Consider the following 24,321-nt stretch of genomic DNA (forward strand, 5'->3'; position numbering starts at 1 on the left):
AACGAGTTAATGTATATAAACATTATAATGTTTATAATCCACTCCAACCAACCAGTCCTTCAATTATACGTTATTTTACTTCTTATTTTCTCGGATGTAAACGGGTTACATCCCAAATGTGAATTGCTACCAGGATAACCGCCGCTACGAAAATCGCGCGCGCGGTTCTCCTGTCGCACGAAAATTCGTCGCATAGGAAAATTGCCCAAATATAGTTCAGCATATGCTTTTTTTTCTACAAGATTTTTATTATTATCAAATCTAAAATGACGTTACGGACTCGTATGTCCGTATCAACATGCGAAGTTCATATGTCTAGTCGATATTTCTGGCGACAGGAGATCGGTCCGCGCGATTTTCATAGCGTCGGTTATCCTGGTAGAGATTCACATTGGGGTAGTAATCACCGAACCTATTTTCTCTTATCGTTTTGTTAATTGACATATAAAATTAAATTTAACCAAAAAAATCTAAATCGGATGTGATCAACCTTTATCTTTATCAAGAAAAAAATCGTTTAATATCAATACACACGGCCGTAACCAGGGGGGCTATGGGAGCGCCAGCCCCCCCCCCTTAATTAAAAAATAATATATTATAATTATGAAAATTATGTCAAAGTTAGGAAGTCTAATTTATCGTAATTTCTGTTTATTGTTTATCCTATAATTTTTTTACCAATTACCGGTTTCTCGGTGAATTGCCAAATTTTCCAATTTCAAAAATAGACTACTTTTTTTGTACAAAATATATTTAGCCAAACGCCAATAAACATTATTTATTATGTACTAAGATATATTGTCCAAAAAATGGTATGACTGTTAATGAATTCTCTATAAATTAATTTTTCATAAAAGACTAAAAAAACATATTTTTATATTCGTCGTATAAGCAAATAGCAGCATAGAAAACATAATGTATTCACACTATCGTTCGATAGTTGGGATCTAATTTTTCAGGTGTTTTATTTCATTTTATCAAAAAAGTCATTTTCTTTTTCAAATTATCTTTTTTTTATTCTGGGTAGTTTCGTTTCTCAAAATGACTTCAGTTTTATTTCTAATAGGTAATTGAAGCCTTTCTTTTACTGATAACTAGTCACCGGAGCCTGAGGTATTGTTCAAATGTTGTGAATGCATTGTTAAAGGTTTGCCGAACCTTTTTTACAAAAGATTTACAACAATGGAACAATGAGCGGCACCTTGGCTATCCTACCTCTACTGATAACACATATTTGCAATATCATCATCGGAATCTGAAACTGATTAATTTACTACATCTTCCTTGTAAATCCGTTCTGTGACTATTATTTTTTTTTCTCCTGAATAAAGCACTGGGTCAGACCGGTGCTGCCAGAAGATTAAATAAAGAACTGTAATGTGATAAAACGCAGTGAATCAGTATATCATGTTGATGTTGATTTGCCGGTAAAAGTAATAATGTACCGATAGATTACTGAGCTATTTTTTGGGTCATTCAATGAACTCCCTAGTTTAGACATATCACACGATCGTGAATAAATTCTAGGCGCCTTGAATTTAGCACACATATTTTATTCGAACGTATATTTTTTTTTGATAAAATAACAAAATTAATTTGATAGTTTATTCCAGAAAAGTGAATGCAATGAATTCCTTGGATACAGATTCCATTTTAATGTGCCGAAGTATATGCACGTAATATTTATATACTCTAATTTTCCGCGAATTCTAGGCTTACAACAAAAATAAGCATATATATTTTTTTAACTGCTTGGTGCCCCTTTGTTTCATTTCCCACCCTAAAAAAAATGAATTATTGTCTAAAAGGAAACTATTACTTGCGATTTACAGTTTTTGAACAAAACCTTATCAAATACTAGATCGGGTATGAAGAATATAAATATAAATTACATGTTCAATATTTTCGAAAAAATCGTATGGTAATATGGAGGATGAACGAATGAGACGACTGGCATGTTAATGCACGTGTTTATTATATGACAGCTGAAGACAGAGTGAGTAGTAGCTCTCCGAACCCAGCCGAGTTGGTTCCCACTCGCAGGAAGGCAACCAAACTCGACCATGTCGTATAAGCGAGCCGCCACATCACTCCCCCCCCCCCCCCAGCATCAGCGATACCAAAATTACAAAGAAACAAATTTTACAAAAGAAAAAAATTATTACGTGGGGAGAAAAAAATTGTTGACGTGGGTCATCCGCTGTGTACATAGATGTACCGCCCTGAATGGTCGGTAGATTCGAGGGCGGTGACGTCGCGAGCAGGACGGTGGCTGGTCCGATGGTCGCGCCGATGCGATGCGATGCTGCGGCGGCGCCGCTCTTCCGAGGCTGATGTCGGTTGGTGGGGCGGCGGGGGCGGCAGGGGCATCGATGTGGTTGATGATACTCCGAGCTGGACTGTGAGTCGTTGTGGCTCGTGGAGGTGTTGTAGCGCTACCGCCCGTCTCGGCGTGACGACGCTCGTGGGGACGGACGGGGCCTTGATGATGATGATGATGATGGTGCTGATATGGTGTATGTCTTGTGGTGCTGGATGACCGTTCTATGTGTAGTGGATCGCGCATGACTCCACATCCAGCTGTCAAGATCGTCGTCTCATTCGCTCCCCCATTTTTGTAAGCACCTGTCATCGACGTTGTGGCCGGACGTCGGTAGGTAGGTAGGTAGGTAGCCGTGTCTGCTCGTTTATTGTCACCCGCGGGCCGCGACGCGTGTTGATGGCGATGGGGGCGCGGCGGGTAGCTTCTCCCGCCTGGCTCGGAGAGGCAGGGATGAGCGGCATGTTGAAATTGATCGAGGCTGCGTGGCTCGATGTCGGGGGTCACCAGTATGGAGGATGAACGAATGAGACGACTGGCATGTTAATGCACGGGTTTATTATATGACAGTTGAAGACAGAGTGAGTAGTAGCTCTCCGAACCCAGCCGAGTTGGTTCCCACTCGCAGGAAGGCAACCAAACTCGACCATGTCGTATAAGCGAGCCGCCACAGTAACAACATTTTTGATTTTTTCTTTACATGCTATTGATAATACGAGAATTGTACGATTCGGTGCTGGACTTGTACCATTTCTGTGACACTATTTATTGTGGTACATCGTAATACTTACATGTGCGGTAAACCATAATAAGATTTAGTTATAATCAGTGGCGGCTCGTGGATAAAATATCTGGGGGTGCTGCGGTTGATTAAAAATAAAAAAAATGTTTATTTGGATTATATTTTACTATTAACAACAAAATTATCAAAATTAAACATTATATGTATTTTATTTCATTAAAAAATTGATTCTTCTGTCTTTTTTCCATGAAAAAAGGTCTATCACCTTTTCGTTAAAATTGTCACTGTTCATAATCATTTTTTTTCAATTGACAGCATAGACAAAGCCGTCAATCTTTCTTGAACCATTGTGTTTCTTATATATGTATGTCTTTTTTCTATTTATTGATGAAAAACCGTTCTGGCTCAGAGGTAGTTTTTAACTTTTTAACTTTTCTTTAATTGAAAATGCATCGATATTACTAGATTGCAGCTTTTCTTGATTTTGATACCATCTTAAATAGTGACGTGTAGAAGGGAGTGTAGAAACGTGGAAAGTGTAATAGGTGTAGAAGGAAACACAAAAGGTGCAGAAGAAATGAGGAAAAGTGAGGAGCGTGTCGAGCGCGTGGCGCGCACACGAACGCAAAAAGAAATTTGTACTGTTGGGAGTGCAGTACAGACCAAGCTTCTAGCTGCCCCCGCGCTCCTCCTTCGCCCACTCGGCATATTCCATCGAAAACCGTACTGCACAAAATCATAAATGATGCCTCACTTTCTGATATTAGTACCGCGATGCATGATCATTATTGGATGTATCGGTGTACGGGCGAGCTTGATACACGCTTAAATAATATTGATATTTTTATATAATATACATACATTTATGTATATAATAATATTAATTTTTTCTCAATTTCCTTGGGGGTGCTGCAGTACCGCAGTGCGTATGGACGAGCCGCCACTGGTTATAATGTCAATCAATAAAAATTTTGATGTAATTAGTACATATGTGATACGTATGTGCATTCATAAATTTGTCATTCTATGCTACATACATATATGTATGTATGTATCATTTAGTAACGCGTGAAACCTTTTAACAAAGATTATTTTCGCATTTACATGAACAAAAATCATGCATTGGGTAGAGCCGTTGCTTTATATTTTGATGAATGTTTTCCCCCTACAAAATATTTTTATTTTCTTTTCGAAAATATAAACCTATAGAATAGTAGTTTTTATCTTTTTTATAAATAAATTTTAAACAACGTGTTTCTATTCGCTTTTAATAGATTAAAAAAAATAATCGAAAATGATTTCCATTACTTTAAAAGTTAAACACGGCAGGTAAAACTAATATAAGCCTTGTAAAAAATATATTTTTTTATTTATAAAAGCCTATTTTTTCGTTTTTCAAGTTTTCATCCGAAAGTTTCCCATAAAAAAATTATCGCATATCATTTGGACATGCCATAATATTGGAAGAATATTGAGCAAACGACAAACTGAAATTGGTTTTTTTAGAAGGTAATTTATGAGGATAAATTACCTTCGCTGGTGACATTTCGATATCACACGATTGCAGAATTGCATCCTGCTCGCACGCATGCAAGTAGGGATATGTGCAAATAAAATACTAACTGTATAGATATTGAAAATCTTGAAATTCATCTTGACCATAGTACATTATAGACATGTTCAAAATAAATAATATGTTCATAATTACCTCATCACCGAGCTAAGCTCGTTTAAGAGGTAATCTTGTAAGTATATGAATATAAATATTCTTGTATATATATAAAAATATATATAGATATAGAAATATATAGAAAATTAGTCACGAAAATACTGGTCACACCCAAAAATTAAAAATTGGTCGAATTTTTTAGTGTGACCAGTTTTTTCGTGACTAATTTTCGGGTGTGACCAGTTTTAGAGTGTGACCAGTTTTAGTGTGACGGGTGATCACATGTGACCGATCTAGAGTGACCCCTCTAGTTGTCCTGTAACTGGTTCACATATGACTAGTAGTCCGTTTACCATATTATCATAGCTCTTGTGCGTATTTTTTAGCAAATGTTTTTTAGACTCGTTATATTTTTAAAATATGGTTTTTAGGCCAAAAGTGTTGGTACTGACATTAGTTTCTTTGACATTTGTTCGTTTTCGTAGTTTGCTGAGGTGTTTGATTCGTAGAACAATCTGTAGAAATATATTAGTAGCTGGTAATATCTCAGTTTTACTTATTGATTGTTAAAAAAAGTATCATTTGAATGAAATAAACCACCGAAACGAACTAACTAACAACGATAGATTATTATATCAATGTTGATTTTCGAGGTTATGTTTAGTATTAAGTACGTTGTTTAGTGTTTTCAAGTTAATTTCGTGTTTTAATGGTGAAACTTAAATTAAATAAAAACAAGAGCTAAAGTTTTCCTTTTTGAAACCCTAATTTAACAAGTATTTCTACTGCAGCTTTCAATCGCAGATTTTGAACAATTCGGGGACAATTTAAATGTGTTTAAATCGTATGATAGTTTACGAGACGTGCTAAGTTAGATTAGGTGTAGTTTGAATTGATAACTTCATTAATTGGGCGTCAGTATGTTATATTGGGTCAATCAGGGTAAACGCATTTCAATCATACTAAATGTGTCATCAATAAATTTAAAAAAATATATTCTAATATAATAATTCTGGTGTTTTCGTCAACACTACGTGGCTAACTATATACATACATAAATTCATCTTATTTTTCATATATTAAAATATTTCAGGTGAAATGAGTCATTTAGTTGAGCATGGATTTCAACTCATGAAACAAGGTGCCGAAGCAAAACTTTATTCTGGGGTATATCTTGAGAAACCAGCTATAGTTAAAGAAAGGTTTTCTAAGGCATACAGACATTCTATCTTAGATTCTACAATCACAAAAGAGCGCACTAAATCAGAAGCGAAAGCTTTACTAAAAAGTCAATTATGTGATATAAGGACGCCAACATTGTACTTTGTCGACTATCAAAATGGACGTATATACATGGAGCATGTGCTGAACAGTGTAACCGTTAAAGAATACATTGTAGACATAAATAATAAAACAGATGAAAATAATGAGGATGATGGATATATGACTTTATTGAAGAGATTAACAGACAAAATTGGTACTGTGTTGGCAATGATGCATCGGAATAATATAATACATGGTGATTTGACTACTTCCAATATGTTACTAGCTAAGCCTGAAGAATTGGATCCGAAGGAATACGATGGGCCCGATAATGGTGAAATAGTTATGTTAGATTTTGGTCTTTCTCGTGTAGACAACAGTGCTGAAGATAAAGGTGTTGACTTATATGTTCTCGAAAGGGCTTTAATTAGTACACACAGTACTTTACCCCATATGTTTGAAAATATACTTCAAGTTTACCAAGCTCAGAATAAAGGTCAGTCAAAAGATGTTTTAATAAAATTGGAAGAAATCAGATTAAGAGGTAGAAAGCGAACAATGGTAGGCTGAGTGAAGTAACACGGAAATATGTATATTGTAATTAAATTAATATTGAAATTTATATATTTTTCTAAAATGTAATGTTTTTTTATGGTTATACGCTTGTTAATTTTTATCTCGATTGTATAATATAACAATCTATGGTAATTTGATTTAAGTATAATAAACATTTCAAATATTTTTTTAACCATAAAGAATTTTTTACTATACCTGTCCCTTGATTTACGATTTAGGCATATGCCATGAAAAATTGAGTGCCCAAGTATCTTTTGAATACTTATGGTGGACCCTTTCACTGTTGGAAGCGCGCCGTCTATTGTTCTATTATTGTAAATGCTTTCTAAAAAAGGTTCGGCAAACCTTTTTTCGGATTTAAACGGATTTCCTTCAATAAATTATGGACTCTAATTGACGCATACCGTAATACTATTAATTTAAATAATAATAAAAAAAAGAGTCGGAGTTGGTTGATTTTTTACGACACCGACTCCACAGCCCTGATTGTTATGGTTCGGTGATTACTAGTCAAATGTGAACCGGTCGCTCTAGATCGGTCACACGTGATCACCCGTCACACTAAAACTGGTCACACCCGAAAATTCGACCAATTTTTAATTTTTGGGTGTGACCAGTTTTTTTGTGACTAATTTTCGGGTGTGACCAGTATTAGTGTGACGGGTGATCACGTGTGACCGATCTAGAGCGACCGGTCGTCCAGTGACTGGTTCACATATGACTAGTAGTCCGCTTACCGATTGTTATACCCTTTATATGAGAATATTTTATAATTTAATAAACCCTTAATGCACCTTATAATAATATATTTGGAGTCGATTTTTTTAAAGCTAGAAACGCTTATTAATTTTTAATAAAAGCCACAGATACAGAAAAAATCGTCATAAAAAGTGCTTACAATCTATTCTAGGCAATTTTTATCAAATTCTGTTCATTTGCGTTTTCAATCATTTTATTTCAAAATTAATCATTTTGGAATAATAAAAATTCTAATGGACTCGCGTCACTTGGTCACGTAGCGAAAAATTTGCAGGAGAATGAATTTTTTTTTCTTATATGCTCACTAATTCTTATATTTGGACCAATAGTATTGAAATGTCAAATTTGTATATCTTGGACTCGACGTATACCATTGAATTACTCACGTGCGTACGCTTGCTTAGTTATTTTTTAACTTAATTCACATTTTTCGAAAATACCCGACTTACATTTTTTATAAACCTATTTTTCAGGTTATGAACATTTTTGTAAAAGAAGTTCGATTAAATAACCAAAGATGAATTCATCCAAAAAAAATTTAATCTCGTTTGGTAAAATAGCGTTACCTAAAGTTCTCAAGTCTGGTGACGTCGATACTGCTCCAAATGATGAATCTGGTGGCTTTGGAACATTTGGAAGAACGAGGGAAATCGTTGATATTTCAAACGAAGACGATTCCGAGGCACAACAAATGAAGGAGGTGTTAGGAATTCAAGAATTTGGAAAAAAGGCAAAGACTTTCAATGTAGAGCAAATGTTGGAAGAAGTTAAGAAAACTGCCCGCTCGGTAGCACCTCTTAAAAAAGAATCCTTACTGCCTATTGAGCAATCAAATGATGACAGTGACGATGATCTTATAGGTCCGCCTTTACCGACAAATGTAATTTCGGCTACAAATGTGAAAGAAGCAGATAAATCAGATGATGATAGCGATGATAGCTACAATGAGCTAAGTGATTCGGGCGATGAACAAGAATCGAAACTTGTAAATTACATACCATCCAGTCATGAGGTACAGATGAAACATGGAACCAAAGCAGTCATAGCAGTAGCTGCCGATCCCTCAGGAGCTCGTCTTTCAACCGGATCTGTAGATTATGATGTATGTTTCTGGGATTTTGCAGGCATGGACACATCCATGAGATCTTTCCGTACATTGCGGCCCTGCGAAAATCATCCAATCAAGTGTCTTCAGTATTCCGCCACAGGTGATACAATTCTAGTTATAAGTGGATGTGCCCAAGCTAAAGTTTTAGATAGAGATGGCTTTGAAGTTATTGAATGTATCAAAGGGGATCAATACATATCAGATATGGCTAAAACTAAAGGTCATACAGCGTCACTCAATAGCGGCTGTTGGCATCCTAACATAAGAGAAGAATTCATGACTTCGTCACAGGACGGTACTCTCAGACTGTGGGATGTAGAAAAACCGAAGCAGCACAAAAATATTATTAAACCTAGAGCTCAAGGTGGAGTCAAAACAACTCCGGTAGCATGTACTTATTCTAGAGACGGTAATACTGTAGCGTGTGGTTGTTATGATGGATCTATCCAGTTGTGGGATCACCGCAAAAGCTTTGTAAATACAAGCATACTCGTGAGAGATGCACATCAAAAACAATCGGAAATATCTTCATTGGTGTATTCATACCATGGGAATCATATAGCAACTCGTGGATGTGATGACACATTGAAACTGTGGGATTTACGCGTTTTTAAAAAACCAGTTCACACTGTAAATGATTTATTTTCACGATACGATACAACAGATTGTATGTTCAGCCCGGACGACTCCATGGTAGTGACTGGTGAATCGTTGAAGAAGAATCGAAAGTTTGGCCGTGTTCTATTCTATGACACAACGTCATTCAATCTTGTAAGCGAGATTGAAGTAGCAGAGTCGCACATCATTAAAACCCTATGGCATCCCAAACTGAACCAAATATTTGTTGGCTGTGGAGATGGCACTGTGCAATGTTACTATGATCACAAAAGAAGCCTTCGGGGAGCTAAGTTGTGCGTAGTAAAAACTCATAGAAAACGCAATACCATAGAAGTGTTGAGCAACACTCAAGTAATAACGCCACATGCTTTACCACTTTTCCAACAAGACCGTGTGAAGACTGTGAAAAAACGCATGGAAAAAGATAGATTAGATCCTGTCAAATCGAAACGCCCTGATTTGCCCATAACTTCCGGTCAAGGTGGACGGGTAGCTTCATCGGGTGGAACTCTGAGCTCATATGTAATAAGGAACCTAGGTCTCAGTAAGCGTGTCAACGATGAACAGGATCCACGTGAAGCCATTTTGAAGTATGCCAAAGATGCTGCAGAAAATCCATTTTGGATATCCCCAGCGTATGCAAAAACCCAACCTAAACCGATATTTCAAGTAGACGAAGAGCAAAAAAATTCTGAGAGTGATGAACCATCTACGTCAAAAAAAATGAAACTGCAGTAATACCAATGGTCACACCAATTTATGCAAATTAATAATATTTTTAAATACCCATATTTGTGTACATTTTTTGTATTCAGATTTTATAGAAAAAGTACGGTCAACAGAATTTTTTATTTTTTATTTAATCAATTTCAATTATACATAAGTGTTTATTTAACATGAATGAAGGACCATATTTATCTTTGAGCTGTTCGGTGTCGCTAACTATCTGTGAAACGTCTGGGACATATATACTGGGACCCGAAATAAAATTGACATGTATGTTACATATAATTTCATAATATTCTCCATTCAAAAATCATTAAAAAAAGTACCAGGTTTTAGAGGAATCTTTTTGTATTTAAATGTATATATTATATGTATGTATACATACATATATAAAATATGTACATGAAAATAAATAATAATGCGATTTATATATTATATTGATGTTTTATTTGTAAAATAATTGCATTTTATATTTGTCATGTTTTTTTTTGCATTTTGCAGCATTCACAAATTTTCTAATATTTCATCTGATTTGAAAATTTACCCATAATAAATTGTACATAATAATTATTTTACTGCGGGTATAGAAAAAGGATAACAAATAATAAAAATTGTAAAAGTAAATCACATTTAATAAAATAGTAAATTATCATATCACTTAAATTAAATCACAAATTTCTCTTGAGCATTAATTTGTATCTCATCTTTCATATATTATAAATATTTATCCCCATTTCTGTTCAATGGCCTTTCGAATTCATTTTTTTAATATCGAGAATAATATTGAGACAAGTTTTTAAGCTAACTATTTGAAATATAAAATGACCAAAATAATATGTTTATGACTTGGATATAATCAATTCAATGTTTTGTTTTAAACCTAAAGATGTGCACACATACATACATAAATTGCTGTTCTACAGTAGTAACGAATTTTACAGATTTTTTTTTAAATAGGACCACATTGAAGTAAAAAATGTCTTTTCAAAAACCAATACATCCCTTAATATTAAAAGTCAAGAAAAAAACTTATTCACATTTAAATTTATAGATAATATAAAAATATTGATATCACTGATATTCCTGCATTTTGAATTTTATAAATTGTAATATTAAATCATTAACAAAAAGTTGAATCACATTTTACAATAAATTATGTAGTTGGGTCATAAGTGATGGTAAAAGGTGTTAGATGTACTCTGTCATCAAATCCGAGATAAAATCCTTGTGTCTGAATACATTGGTAAAGGCAGTATACATGTCTTTTCGGCAGGTAGTTCTAGTGTCATCAAGATCACTGACGCTGACGATGCCTCGGAGATACCAACGGGTTATTCCTCTTTCGGTAGTATCGAAAACTAAACCACCACCGCTGTCTCCACTACACAGAGCAGTTCCTGCAAAGCAAACAAACCATAAATTAAGTAGAAGTTAGAGTAGTGGTTCTTAACCATCAATGGTAAGCTCATTTAAAAAATTTGTTATCCTTGCAAAGACAAGAAACCCTAATATTATAACTACGTACTGTTTTTTTACATATAAAATCTCTAGTTTCGAAGAAAATACCAGCAGCACTAGAACCTATACTAGACCAAGTTGTAAACATGATAAATTTCATCAAATCGAGACCTTTAAAAACACGCATTTTAAAAAAAACTTTGCATTACTATGGAAGCTCAGTATGAATGTTTGCTTTTTTCACACTGAAGTCAAGTGGTTATCTAGGCGTAAAGTGTTATGCCGATTCATATAACTTACGAATGAATTGTTAATCTTTTTCCGAAATGAAGGTATGGATGATTTAAATCGAGATTTTGACTGATTCGAACTCAGAATCGATCACCGATTACTAGAGACACATATTTTGGGCATATATTTTTGTCAATTTTAGCATTTTCATTTTGCATTTTTGCGTTTTAGGGCATTAAAAATGTTCAATTTTAGCATCTAAATATTTTTATGCTGAGTTTAATTTTAATTAATAAAAAATTTTGATGAATTTTAATAAATTTTATATACATATATACAATTTAAAGAACACAACAATTAAAAATAATAAAAAAAATCAAAAATGTTTTGAAATTAAAATTACAATAAAAAAAAACATGGATATAAAAATACAAAGACAAAAAATATGAATATAAAAATATAATACCAATTAAAATGTATTAAAACTCAACATGGAGCATATTTCTACAAATTCTTTATTGAGATTCGTGCGGCGATCAGTAATTATTGACGGGACACCAAATAGATTTTGGAGCGGCACAACCAAACTCTTCATATTTAATTTTTGTTGCCATCAATGATAGCAATATATCCGCGTGGATTGACTTTTTATATTCTCTATTAACTGTCTATGGAAATGGTACCTCCCCTTATAGGTATCCTCTTTTTTTTCAGTTTTTTAATTCAATTATCTCCCTAACAGCTAATCAAATTGGGCTAAAAATTTTTTACCCGTGATAGAGATTATACATTTTATACCAGAATATTTTTAAAATATTTTTTCCTAGGCCGGAAGTAGTACTTTTACTCTAGAGAATCGAGGTTTTTTTTATGTTTTTCTCAGAAACCTTTTGGTTTATTGAATTGAAATTTCATATATATTATAGAATTTATGACAATACGTTTTGTATTTAAACTTTTTCTTATTATTCAGATATAATCATTGAATTGAAAAAAATAGAAGGAATCTTAATTTAATATTTTTTTAGATTTAAAAATAACTATTATGTACATATATGTCAACCAACCATTCAGCCAACCAGCACAGAACTTATCCACGGTCAAATAACGAACAAATGAGCTTGGTACTTTGCCCCTACAAGTCGCATAATCCACTACTGGTATAGTGACAGCTATTAGGCTTTCAGAAGCTGAATTAACGTCACCTTCCTTGGTAAGACCCCAACCTACGCCCTGGAACAATAGAATTTGTAATTTGATGACACAATAGGATTGATTTAAAGGATTGTAACATGTAGTTTTACCTTTCCAAGTTTTCCAGGTGATACTTGTTCTTTTTGAAATGTGTTTGATAATAAGTCCAAACAAACTGGATGCACTGAATCGGTAAATTTGATCTGACCCTTCAGCAATAATACAGCTATATCTTGTTGCAGATTTTGATCATGTCCCCCATAAGTTTCAGGCGTGATAATACGTGAAATCTTGAATTTGAATCGATGAATAACAATCAATTGATACAATAAATTACATTGAGACCTATAGATTATAATGATATTAAGATCCAAAACAAAAATAAAGTAAAAATATACGAAAGAAATGATTGGTTAACTGGAAGTATATCGTTTGTCATACAGAAAATCCAAAATGATAAAGCATATAATATAAGTTTCCCAGCAATCTGCATGTTATTTTAATTTATCCGTATCGTTTCACATGCTTACCAAAAATTTTTGAGGATTTTTGTCTAATTCACTATAATAACTCCTGTAATATTTTCCAACTGCCACTGCATAATTTGTTTCATTCAGAATAGTTCCTGCAGCATCATCGTGGAAGCAGTGAGCCGCTATATTTATAATATTAGTTGAAGTAAATTTAGTGTTAACACAAATTTAATTTTGATAAGTAAAATAAGAAGCACTTACCACTGACTACAAGTCTATTTGTGATAATAGTTCCCCCGCAGATATGACCAAAGTTGTTATACTTTAACCTATAAATGCCTACATGCCATGGTGATCCACCCGATACTTCATTGTAACCTCCTATTGCCAGACCCCCCCCTAACGATTTTTCCAGGCCACATTCTGAAAATAATCAGTGACTATTAGCATCTATAATTAAAAATAATAATCAGAAGAATTATGTACTTTTAATTTGAATATGTATGTATGTATATAGTATAAGTCAGGGCTTTTTTTTATCATGTAACATGGTGGAACGGCGTTCTGGCACCTTTTTAAAAGCTATTTAATGTTTCAAAAGCAATTAGACGAAACAATGTACGCGCGTACATAATGACAATCCATTTTTATATAATTCGTCGAAATGATAAAATATGATGCATATATATATAGAATAACCATAGATGCGCCTTTACGCTCTAAGCCAGTCACCCTGTTGGACCATGCAAAAACAAAGTAGTGCATGGTCCAACTCTCAGTAGCTAGTTAGCTTCTAAGTAGGAAAGGTCGATTGCATAGATATTGCGGAGATCTTTTCGTCACTAACTGAGGGGTGCGGGGGGTTTAACTAGCGGGGAAGTGGTGAAAAAAACGACGACCGCTGCGTCGACCTTTTTTTTTCCCAACTTCCCCGCTAGTTAAACCCCCCGTACCCCTCAGTTAGTGACGAAAAGATCTCCGACCAAAATCAGGCGTCAGGGCCCATCTATGTATTATATATCTATGATATGATGTTATGAATAGAGACAGGCTCGGGACCGTGCCTTTTGAACAAAAAATGGGGCATTGGGGCTATTTTCCAGGAAAGATGGCAAATTATGTACAAAGCTAGAGAGCAAAACAAAAGTTATGAACCAGATGAAATATGGATGGATTCAAAATATTGTCGTTCTTAATGGCGCGGCATAGGAAAAGCTAGTTTTAATTTTATTTCAATGATATTTGAATATAATTTTTTTTAGTAAAAAGCTTGATAAGAAACGAATTCCGGCAACTTTTTTTAAAATAAAAACCCTGGTATACAATGACTATTTACATTGATTTAACCAGTTCACTACTGGTTTTTTGGGTATATTTCCTGGTAAATAAATGAAACCAGAACATTTTTTGTATCTAAAAGAACTTTTTTGATCTAATAGTATCTAATAGATGGTTTTAAATATATTAAACCTTGAGCGAAAATGATGTCTTCTACAAAAATGTCGAATGTTATCTCCGTTTACCACAAGCAAATGCGCTTGCCAAAGGACTTTTTTTCTTTAATGAACAATGTGTTCCAGTGATAAAACGCAATTCAATGTTTTAACTTAAAAATGTTTGCTAATTAGTAATAACTAGTACAATTTTAAGCTGTCTTGTTTATAATATAATAAAAAATGTCCTGGTTTTGAATTTGAAGAAAAAGGTCATCTTACATGTTAGCATGTATTTATGTACTATTACATAAATGAGTATATGAATAGTTATAAAATATCTAACCAGCAACACACTGAGGCATCGTATTATCCCAATCACCATTTATACATTTAAGAGTTCTAAGTTTAGAAGTGGTTTCTATATGTCGCGTCTTACAAGTAGATTTTACAACTGTACCACTCAGCATTACATCATTACAAGAGACATTGTTTCCCTGATAAGAGCACTGAAAGTTAACAGTAGAAGAACTCAATGTTTTGCAAGCCTCTAAAAATAAAATTATATTTTTATATTTTTGAATATCATTATGTAAAATTGAATATGAAAAATTATATGAAATTTAAACTCACTGATACACTGGGCTTGTTCGTTCCAAACACCGCTTTGGCAAAAAGTGAAGTTCAGAGTAGGAAAATAATTCTTTTCGCATTCATAATTCAGAAGAGTGAAATCGTTTACTGGAGTGCCTGGTGTAACCGTTTTATTATTAACTTTATATCTCCCTCTTTCTGGATAGTTCGGTAAAATGCATACAGATTCACTGAAATTTAATTATTTTTTTTTACTTTCACATAAAATAACTACATTTATTATTTAAAAAAATATTGAACCTACTTTGGAGGTGTTGTAGGATTAATAACATTCACAATCGCTATATAATTTGGATTAATACCAACGCATACGTCGAACACTTCATCTGATCCGTCTACACAATCAATAACCTAAAAAGATTAATTTAACTGTTTAAAATTATGAAATGGAATGATATCTGAAATGTAATTATGTGAATGCAGGACTTGAAATGGACAGGAGCGCATGGGAACGCCGCTCCCTTTCGTGAAATCCAGAAAAGTAGCGCTCCCTCTAGTGAAAAATTCAAAATTTCTGTTCCCTTTCGTAAATTATAAAAAAAAAATCATAAATGAGCGCTCCCATTCGTGAAAATTTCCATTTCGAGTCCTGTGTGAATTTATAATTAAAAAATCGAAATTTTTCGTTGTGCTTCTATTGTATTCATACTGACATTGTTGCATAAAGCGTCACCGTCAACACATGCACCATATGCACACCTAAACAGGTAAGATTGACATATTCTATGTGAACACTGCTGCACATTCTCATCGGCATTATTTGAACAATCTCCATGACCATCACATACTAAGTCATTTTCGATGCATTCGTTTGTTTTGCACTGGAATTGGTTATTGCTAAAAATTTAAACTCTTATCAAGTACATATAAATCACTTTAAATTATTCCCCATTGTAATAAATAATAAAAAAAAGGAAGATTACCTACATGTGTTGACAGTGTTCTTTCTACAGTCTTTGTGGAGTTCGTCTGATTCGTCGTCGCAATCTTTTACATTATTGCACTTGGCATCGCCATCCACGCAAGCACCATAAGTGCATCGGAACAAGTATGAATCACATCTAAATAAAATATTTTTAATGTTTTTCATATTTTTTCTACATATTTTTACTATTAGCTACCACTAAGCAATGGAAGAGTTTCACTTCATAACTGACATCCAAAGATTTATTTAGTTTTCATTTAAATTACATCTAATTTGATCTAATCGAAATGATCATTTTATAACTATTTATAATTTAGATTTTATATACACATACATACATACATGGATGCCTAAAATTTAATATTTATACACACCTTGTATTGCGACAGCTTGCCAAAGTCTCATCTGACTTATCCGGACAGTTAGGTTTACCATCACATAAGTCTTCTAATGGGATGCAACTCCCATCCTTACACTTCCATCTACCCGAACTATAATTTTTGAAAATAATATTTTGTGTTGATAACATTATATTATATGTTTATATTATGTTATCCTCAAAAAAATATATTTTGGTTATGTGTATGTTTCATTATTAAGTCTTCCAAACAGTGGCGTAACTAGAAAAATGGGGCCCGCATGCAAATATTAGCAAAAGGCTTTAATATAGGATAAATAAACCATGGCTGTGGAGTCGTTAAAATAAATTCGACTCCAACTCTGACATTTTCCCATTTTCAATTAGAAATTGGTAGGTACGCGCTCCCATTAATTACATAAATAATGAATAACCAATTTTTGTAATAAAGTCTTACTTACCCGCATTTTTTTGTTGTCTGTCTGGCATTTCTAAACAAAACTGGATAGATTTGGCTCGTATTTTGGAAGTTATCGAAATCGCTGAAATTCATAACAAACTTAAAATTAAAATTAACTAAATAAATTTCTAAACCATGAAAACGTGATCAGTGATCAATTCTCAGTCAGATCAGTCAAAATCTTCAAAATACATGGATAAAGTAATAATAAAAAAAAACTAATCTTAAAAGCTTATGTCTACACATACCTTATACCTCACTACACATACACATACCTTATGTCTACACATACCTAATTTCAAATTCTGAATTATAACCATCAGTCCATAAATGTGTCGTCGCCGGAAACACTAAAAAATATTTTAACATTAGCTTATTGCCTTATTGTATCATATTATAGGTATGTATGTATGTATATTCACACAATTTTTTATAAGAAATAAATTCAGAATACTCGCAAATACGTAAAGAATGAAATAATATAAATGATTATGTACTGCGTATTATTTTCCTTGTTGAAAAGATGGCGATAAAATTTTACTTGTGAAACACAGTGTTTATTTGGAAACCGGTTCATCAGGGTCAAGCTTGACCCGAAGAAGGTTAAATTTTTTTGCGATAAACATAAGTATGCAACATGTACATATATTATGTATATATATGTGTAAATACCAGTGACGTGCCGGGAAAAGCTCCCTGTTTTTGTCGCACAGCTTTACTTACGTGTGCGCGAGCAGGATACATGGAAACTAGGTGTGACGTCATCTTGGTTCCTTGTATACTGCTCGCACACACGTAAGTAAGACGGTGCGACAAAAACAGGGAGATTTTCACGGCACTCCACTGGCACATACATACATTTGTATGTATGCATGTATGTACATAAAATCAAAAGCGTTAAAATCCAATTATAACTAAGAAAACTGGAGCAGGACAAACGCGGCACTAATTTTACGCGGCACACATTTTTATCAAAAAATAAAAAAAAAGGGAATCCATGCCAAATACTATATTCGTGTGCACCGAGTTTTTGTTAAAAAGAAGATATTTTAAAGTTGACAAAATTAATAATGAATTAATAATTTATTTATTTAAAGTTTGGACCATTGTAGCATTACAGGAATTTCTAATGCGCGACAATGGTCAAAAATATAACAGAAAAGAAAAGAAACAAAATAATAACTAAATAAATTAGACATAACAAAAACAAAACATATATACTAGATACACAAAAAACTAATAATAATAATATTAATAATTACAAATTACAAATAATGAGTGATTAATAACATAAATATTTGCAAAAAGAAAGAAAACAAAATAATAGTTTTCAAAAAGAAAATGGATGGCAACCCTGGCAAAATGGCGAAATTTGATTCTCATTAATCAAACTGCAATATATTTTTTTAAATAGTAAAAAAATTGAAACACACATATTCTAAAAAAAAAAAAAACAACTAAAAGATTACTTTTTCGTGATTTTTGTCCAGATAAATCGATTGGTTGTAAACACAGGAAATTGTTCATGATTTTTTTTTAATTCAATATGATGAAAATTTTCCACTAGATCCTTCATAAGAAATCCAGAATTTGCATTTTGCACTCTGATTTAATGTAAATTCACATTTAAAAATACCTTAGGCCTTATACCGGAACGTTGCCACGTTACGAGTAACGTCCAAGTGACCGAATTAGCGTACTTGGTCTGAGTGCACTCGTATCGTGGCAGCCCGGTATCAGATCATCTAAAAAACGATAATAATAATTCCTTAATAGTTCTCAATGTATCATTGACGCTCAACATTTTACATACATATTTATTATATTTGGTCAGTGTATATTTTTGTGCAATGGCAACTCGATTGGCTATTCATATGTTTATATGTATGTTTTATTACGGTCTCCGTGACGAGCCAGAATGTTAAATTACAGAAAACGCAAATATCGGAAGGCAAAGATCGAAAATCGAAAGATCTTAAGTCGAAAGATCAAAAAAAAAAGGGTGCATGGTAAACGGTACATACTCACTTAATTTGCGCGAGCAGGATACAACAGGAACAAGAGGAACAGGCTTTTCCTCCCGTATTAATGTGCGCGCGCAGAATACGGGAGGAAAAGCCTGTTCCTCTTGTTCCTGTTGTACCCTGCTCGCGCAAATTAAGTGAGTATGTATCGTTTACCATGCACCCTTTTTTTTTGATGTTTCGACTTAAGATCTTTCGATTTTCGATCTTTGCCTTCCGATATTTGTGTTTTCTGTAATTTAACATTCTGGCTCGTCACGTAGACCCGTTTTATTAATATTAGATGAAGGTGAGTAGTATATCAAAGAAGATAAGTATTACATAATTAATATATGTAAGTTTTCCCGTTAATTTTTAATACTCAAAATCTTCAAATACTGCATGTAGCAGGTTTTGCAGAATGAACAAATCAACGGCCTCAAAGTTTGAGAATCTTTTGAAAGAAGCGTATAAGTTAATGACATGTTCCGTAAGTGTTTGTAGCTAGCGGTACAAAAATAAGTAATAATGATACGTACATATATGCTTATTTATTCATAATTTACTATTTTAATTCAATAAACGATTCATATTATATGGACAAAAATTGGCACACTGTACTCTACGAACACATTTAATGAAAATTTGGACTTTCTAAGTTGGCGTTCACTATTATTATATTAGTATACATACATACGTTTAGTTAGTTTTTGAATCACCTGCGGATACAAATGTCAATATCACCACCACAGTACTCATGAGGGATACCCTCCTGATTTTCCAGATGCTCTTAATACACTGGTCATGATCACCGATCATGATTGTCGATGACGATGCTGACCAGTCGCTAACCAGTCTCAAAGTGCGTTGCACCGCCACGACAAACCAACACCCAGTGATACAAAACTACCTCGACGAACATTTCTGACCCATCGTGACCAAATAAGTACTGTAGATACTGAGAGTAACACAACGACATTTAGAAAAAAATAAACAGAAATTATCAAATCACAATGAACGCTATATGCATTTACATCGTTTCAAATTAGCTATTAATCTAATATATAATTTCGAAAGAGACTTTGTATGTTAATATATATGTTTATAAGTGACTTTGGTTGGTAATCGTAAACAAGGCAAAATTTCTATTACGAAGATTCGATTTTTTTTTCGATTCAAATAAATTATTTAATAAAAAAACAAATGAATATTTACTATTAGATTCGCCATGTTTACGCTGTTTATATTACAAATACTGAGCGAAGCCGGGTAAAACAACTAGTTGAATATAAAAATATATTTGGCTACGTTGATATAAAAAAAAATACATCCAAGTAGCACGAACCTGTTAGAAGTCTGTTGAAAAATTTAAAATGTTCCGCGAACAGTGTATGCAATAAAAATCAACTTATTTCAACTGAGGATGAACTCATTAATTTTAAAACAAAAAGAATTGATGTAAATTGAGTTCAACTCAAAAAGCTTAAAGAACTGTGATGTAAACATGCGTGTTACATCGTCGAATAAAATTATTTGTTGTTACATGTCTAAATTATTTTTTCTTGGGTTACATCATAATTTTTTTCTAGAATCACCTGTTGAATTACAAAATACTGGTTTATGAAAACGTGTGTTGTATGCACTATCTTTTTTCATCATCATTTAAAGTCATTCACCATCCACTGCTGGATGAAGGCCTCTACAACACGCTTCCATCTGTCGCTGCATCGCAATTCTCATTAATCTCATCCCATATATTTTTTTTTATTTCATCCACCCATTCTTCAATTGTTGACATAATTGTTACTTTTAAAATAACCACTGCATCCACTGGCTTTAACCGTATATCTTATAATATGTCTATGTAATTTTTTAAAAACACTTTAAATCAATGGAGAGACCATACAAAGTCGGAACAGGCAAGGCTTTCAACAGTCAATCCAAGGAATTGATATTAAATGTCTACATGTGGTGTGCTTGTACACATACGTATATATAATTAGCGAGCAGTTTGGTTAAATGGTAGCGTGTATGTTTAGCACCATGTGATCAGTGAGTTCGATCCGCCAAACTGTTGATTAGATTTGGGGATTTTTGTGACTCCAAATTGATCGTTTCTAATCAGAGTTTGCAAATTTTATCTGATCATTGTTGAAACGGTTCCTCAAATTGGCAAAAAAATCCTTTCCTGTTGTCTCAAATCTTCTGTATTTATTGTGTGTATAATTTGTAAAAATTATGTACAAAATTTAAAATCCATAGATGTCTCAATGGATTTATTCTGTATTAATTAATTAAATTAATTGTTATTTCGTGTTCTTCAACTTCTGGAAATACAATGATTTATGTAATAATAAAAAAGTCTGCATTGTTTGTTATTAATTGTCCAGGAAGGCACATTGGGGTCTTCCTGTCAAGCCTTCCTGGTATATATCTATGTGAAAAATAAAATAAAATAAAATAATAATTCGACCGTTCATATAATGGATGTAGCTACAGAAGCCCTAAAAGTTACCAAAACGTCAATTAAAAAACAAAAATTAACAGAATAAAGAAAACAGATTAGAGCAAACCCAAAATCATTTGTGAGCGGTTTTAATGAAGAGATTGTTGGACGCACAATCCGCACCTTTCATGTGGCTGAAAATATTTTGCCAACGCTTTCTTGAATATTAGAATAAAAATTGAAAAAAAATATTGGGTTCGAGAGCAAACGCACTTCTGTTTAATCTTTTTTTTATATTTTGCAGTTTTGGATACTTATTTTTATTTTTATATTTTGTATTTATTAAATGCAATAAATCTAGAAATTAAAATCGTTTCATTTTCAATAAAAATCAATGTATATATGCGTAAAGCATACTTTGCAGTCATCTGGTGGCTACCAATAATGTTTCATTGGTCACTCTTTCGTTGAACGAACTCTAAGTACATGTATATAAAGTAAAAAAAAAAAACAACGTTCAGGTGCCGCAAAGGAAAAGGCGTCTGAAAGAAATCAGAAAATTTTCAAGCGGAAAATGATTTAATTTCTCGGTTCAGTTTATTTACGAGTTACAATTGTGCATAATCCTTAATTTTAATGAGCTATCACTCGGCTAAATTAATTAATTTGAAAAGTGCAAGACGCTCCCGGACAAACAGACATTTGATGTGCTAATGCTCACCGACGCATTTCATTTCATAATAATATCCTACATTAAATTTACAAAAATTTGAAACCTTCACAGAATCATAATTCTTTTCAATTAAATATTTTTTTTTTATATTTATCACTAGTGGTTTTACCCGGCTACGCTCGGTATTTTTAATATAAAGTGCTTAAACATGGCTAATCTAATAGTAAACATTCATTTTTTTTTTTATTAATTTGAATCTAGAATTGAAACAAGAATCCGGACCCGGAACTGAAAAACGAATCCTGATCTGGAACTGAAAAAATAATCGGGATCCGAAACTGAAACAGGAATACGGATCTGGAATTGAAAAAGAAATCCTGAAGTGGAATTGAAAAAGGTATCTATATCCAGAACGGAAAACGGAATCGATATCGTCGACATAGAAAAATATTTTTTTTCGATAACGTCACGGATTCTACGAATCAAAACTTACATACATATGTACATACAAAATCTCTTTCGAAATTTTATATTGGATAAAGTGATCCTCAGCCCACAAAGGCCAATAACTAGTGTTCTAGCGATTTAGATTATCAAGAAGAAAACAAAAAAATTGAAATTGAAACTATAAAATGGACATTTTGATGAATCCAACAAACGTATTAACTGATCAAATTCATTCGCAGTTTTTACTGACAATTTCATTCAAAAGTTACTGAAGTATTTAATAACCGAACAAGAATTTAGTTGTCTTATTTTTGATAAATTATAGAAAAGTACATTTGTATGTATGTATACATTTATGTTTTATTTTTCATTGTGAAAATTAAATTATCCATAAGTTTCAAAATTTTATCACCGTTACGTGCTTTATTTATTAATCACGTATATAAAAAAATTTAAATGCTATTTTTAACATAATATTAATGCTCGAAGTACTTATTCCAAAATTAAAAAATATTATTACTAAAAAAAAAACACAAAATAATGCTTTCAAACAGATTTAATATAAATATATTCAATCAATACATATACAAAAAGGTTTATGAAATAAATTAATCAATAAATAATTATTTTTATATCATAAAAATAATGCAACAGTTTCTTGTAAACGGTTTTACTAAACAAAATACAAGATTGTGACGTTTTAAAGAGTTATTAAAATTGTAATAAAATAAAGTAAAAAAAAAAACATAATAAGTAAGTATGTCTGCAATGAAAAACGATTAATATAAAACGCATAATGCTTTTTGTCATAAATTATAATAAATTCATTACTTGAAAAAATTTCAACACTCTTGTATCACAATTAACTACTTATTTATTATGGTATTATATTAGTAGTTTAAATATTTTTCTTTAAAAAAAGTTTAACATTCATATAAAGATAAACTAAATTGCACAATTAAATTCAGACTTAAGAAAGACAAATATATATATATTTTTTTTAAATCATGAATAAGAAATAATTTATATATAATATACATATGTATGTGTAGTCTCGAAAATTATAGTTTATAATATTTGAAAAAAAAATAATATAATTTATATGGGTCTCAAGGATATGTTCAACATATTAAACGAATAAACAAATTTGCAAAATATTTAAATATCATAATAACGTCAACCTTCAAAACGTATTCCATATTTCTGTCTATTATAAAAAAGTTTTAAATTTTTCAGTCGCTTGTAAACAGACAATTTACATTAAAAGATCACCAATAGTATCATCCTGTCTCCAGTCAAAATATTAAAATTTAATTATTTAAATTTCTATAATAGCTCGATTAACAGACGCCATTAACATCAATAGTTATAATAAAAAAAATGGTAAATAAGATACATATGTATGTATGTACTTGTCTTGTGTCCATCTTTACACCGTCTTACTCTCTTTTGCACATATTAGAAAATACGTATTCATTAAGATGTACATACATTTTGATGATCCCCACAGAAAGAAGTTTCTGTGGATTCTTTAAAAGTCTTATTAATATGATTACATGTAAGGAACATGCAAAAATGTTCTAACAGTTTAAAACCCTGATCATTTTATGTACTACAATATTCAATGTATTTATCACACAATATAATATCTATCTATTGTATACACGTATGTATATATTTTTAATTTAACTGTATAAGCAATCCAAATGCATATTTATATATATATATATATATATATATATATATATATATATATATATATATATATATATATGTATATTATAT

General features: G+C 32.3%; 3 protein-coding genes across 4 annotated transcripts; 2 read left to right on the top strand and 1 right to left on the bottom strand.

The window, feature by feature from the left end:
- Positions 1-5,073: 5,073 nt before the first annotated feature.
- Positions 5,074-6,747, top strand: Tcs5 (TP53 regulating kinase). The gene is made up of 2 exons (XM_077426798.1): positions 5,074-5,269; positions 5,825-6,747. The coding sequence occupies exons 1-2, from the start codon at positions 5,152-5,154 to the stop codon at positions 6,562-6,564; spliced, it is 858 nt and encodes a 285-aa protein (XP_077282924.1). The 5' UTR covers positions 5,074-5,151; the 3' UTR covers positions 6,565-6,747.
- An 881-nt stretch (positions 6,748-7,628) lies between these two features.
- LOC143909742 (gastrulation defective protein 1 homolog) lies at positions 7,629-10,215 on the top strand. Its single transcript, XM_077427880.1, has 2 exons — positions 7,629-7,715; positions 7,803-10,215. The coding sequence occupies exon 2, from the start codon at positions 7,847-7,849 to the stop codon at positions 9,791-9,793; it is 1,947 nt and encodes a 648-aa protein (XP_077284006.1). The 5' UTR covers positions 7,629-7,715; positions 7,803-7,846; the 3' UTR covers positions 9,794-10,215.
- LOC143909741 (modular serine protease-like) lies at positions 10,209-19,931 on the bottom strand. Of its 2 annotated transcripts, XM_077427878.1 has the most exons (14): positions 19,690-19,931; positions 17,260-17,317; positions 16,969-17,049; positions 16,524-16,640; positions 16,148-16,285; positions 15,878-16,061; positions 15,469-15,575; positions 15,204-15,394; positions 14,917-15,120; positions 13,399-13,560; positions 13,195-13,319; positions 12,775-12,954; positions 12,538-12,703; positions 10,209-11,178 (listed from the first exon to the last, which is right to left on the bottom strand). In XM_077427878.1, the coding sequence occupies exons 1-14, from the start codon at positions 19,787-19,789 to the stop codon at positions 10,970-10,972; spliced, it is 2,022 nt and encodes a 673-aa protein (XP_077284004.1). In that variant the 5' UTR covers positions 19,790-19,931; the 3' UTR covers positions 10,209-10,969. The 2 variants fall into 2 exon arrangements, with proteins under 2 accessions (XP_077284004.1, XP_077284005.1); XM_077427879.1 differs by lacking the exons at positions 16,148-16,285; positions 16,524-16,640 and having other exon boundaries at positions 19,690-19,861.
- Positions 19,932-24,321: the final 4,390 nt, after the last annotated feature.

This window comes from Arctopsyche grandis, chromosome 3 (assembly GCF_051622035.1).
Source record: "Arctopsyche grandis isolate Sample6627 chromosome 3, ASM5162203v2, whole genome shotgun sequence".
NCBI lineage: Eukaryota > Metazoa > Arthropoda > Insecta > Trichoptera > Hydropsychidae > Arctopsyche > Arctopsyche grandis.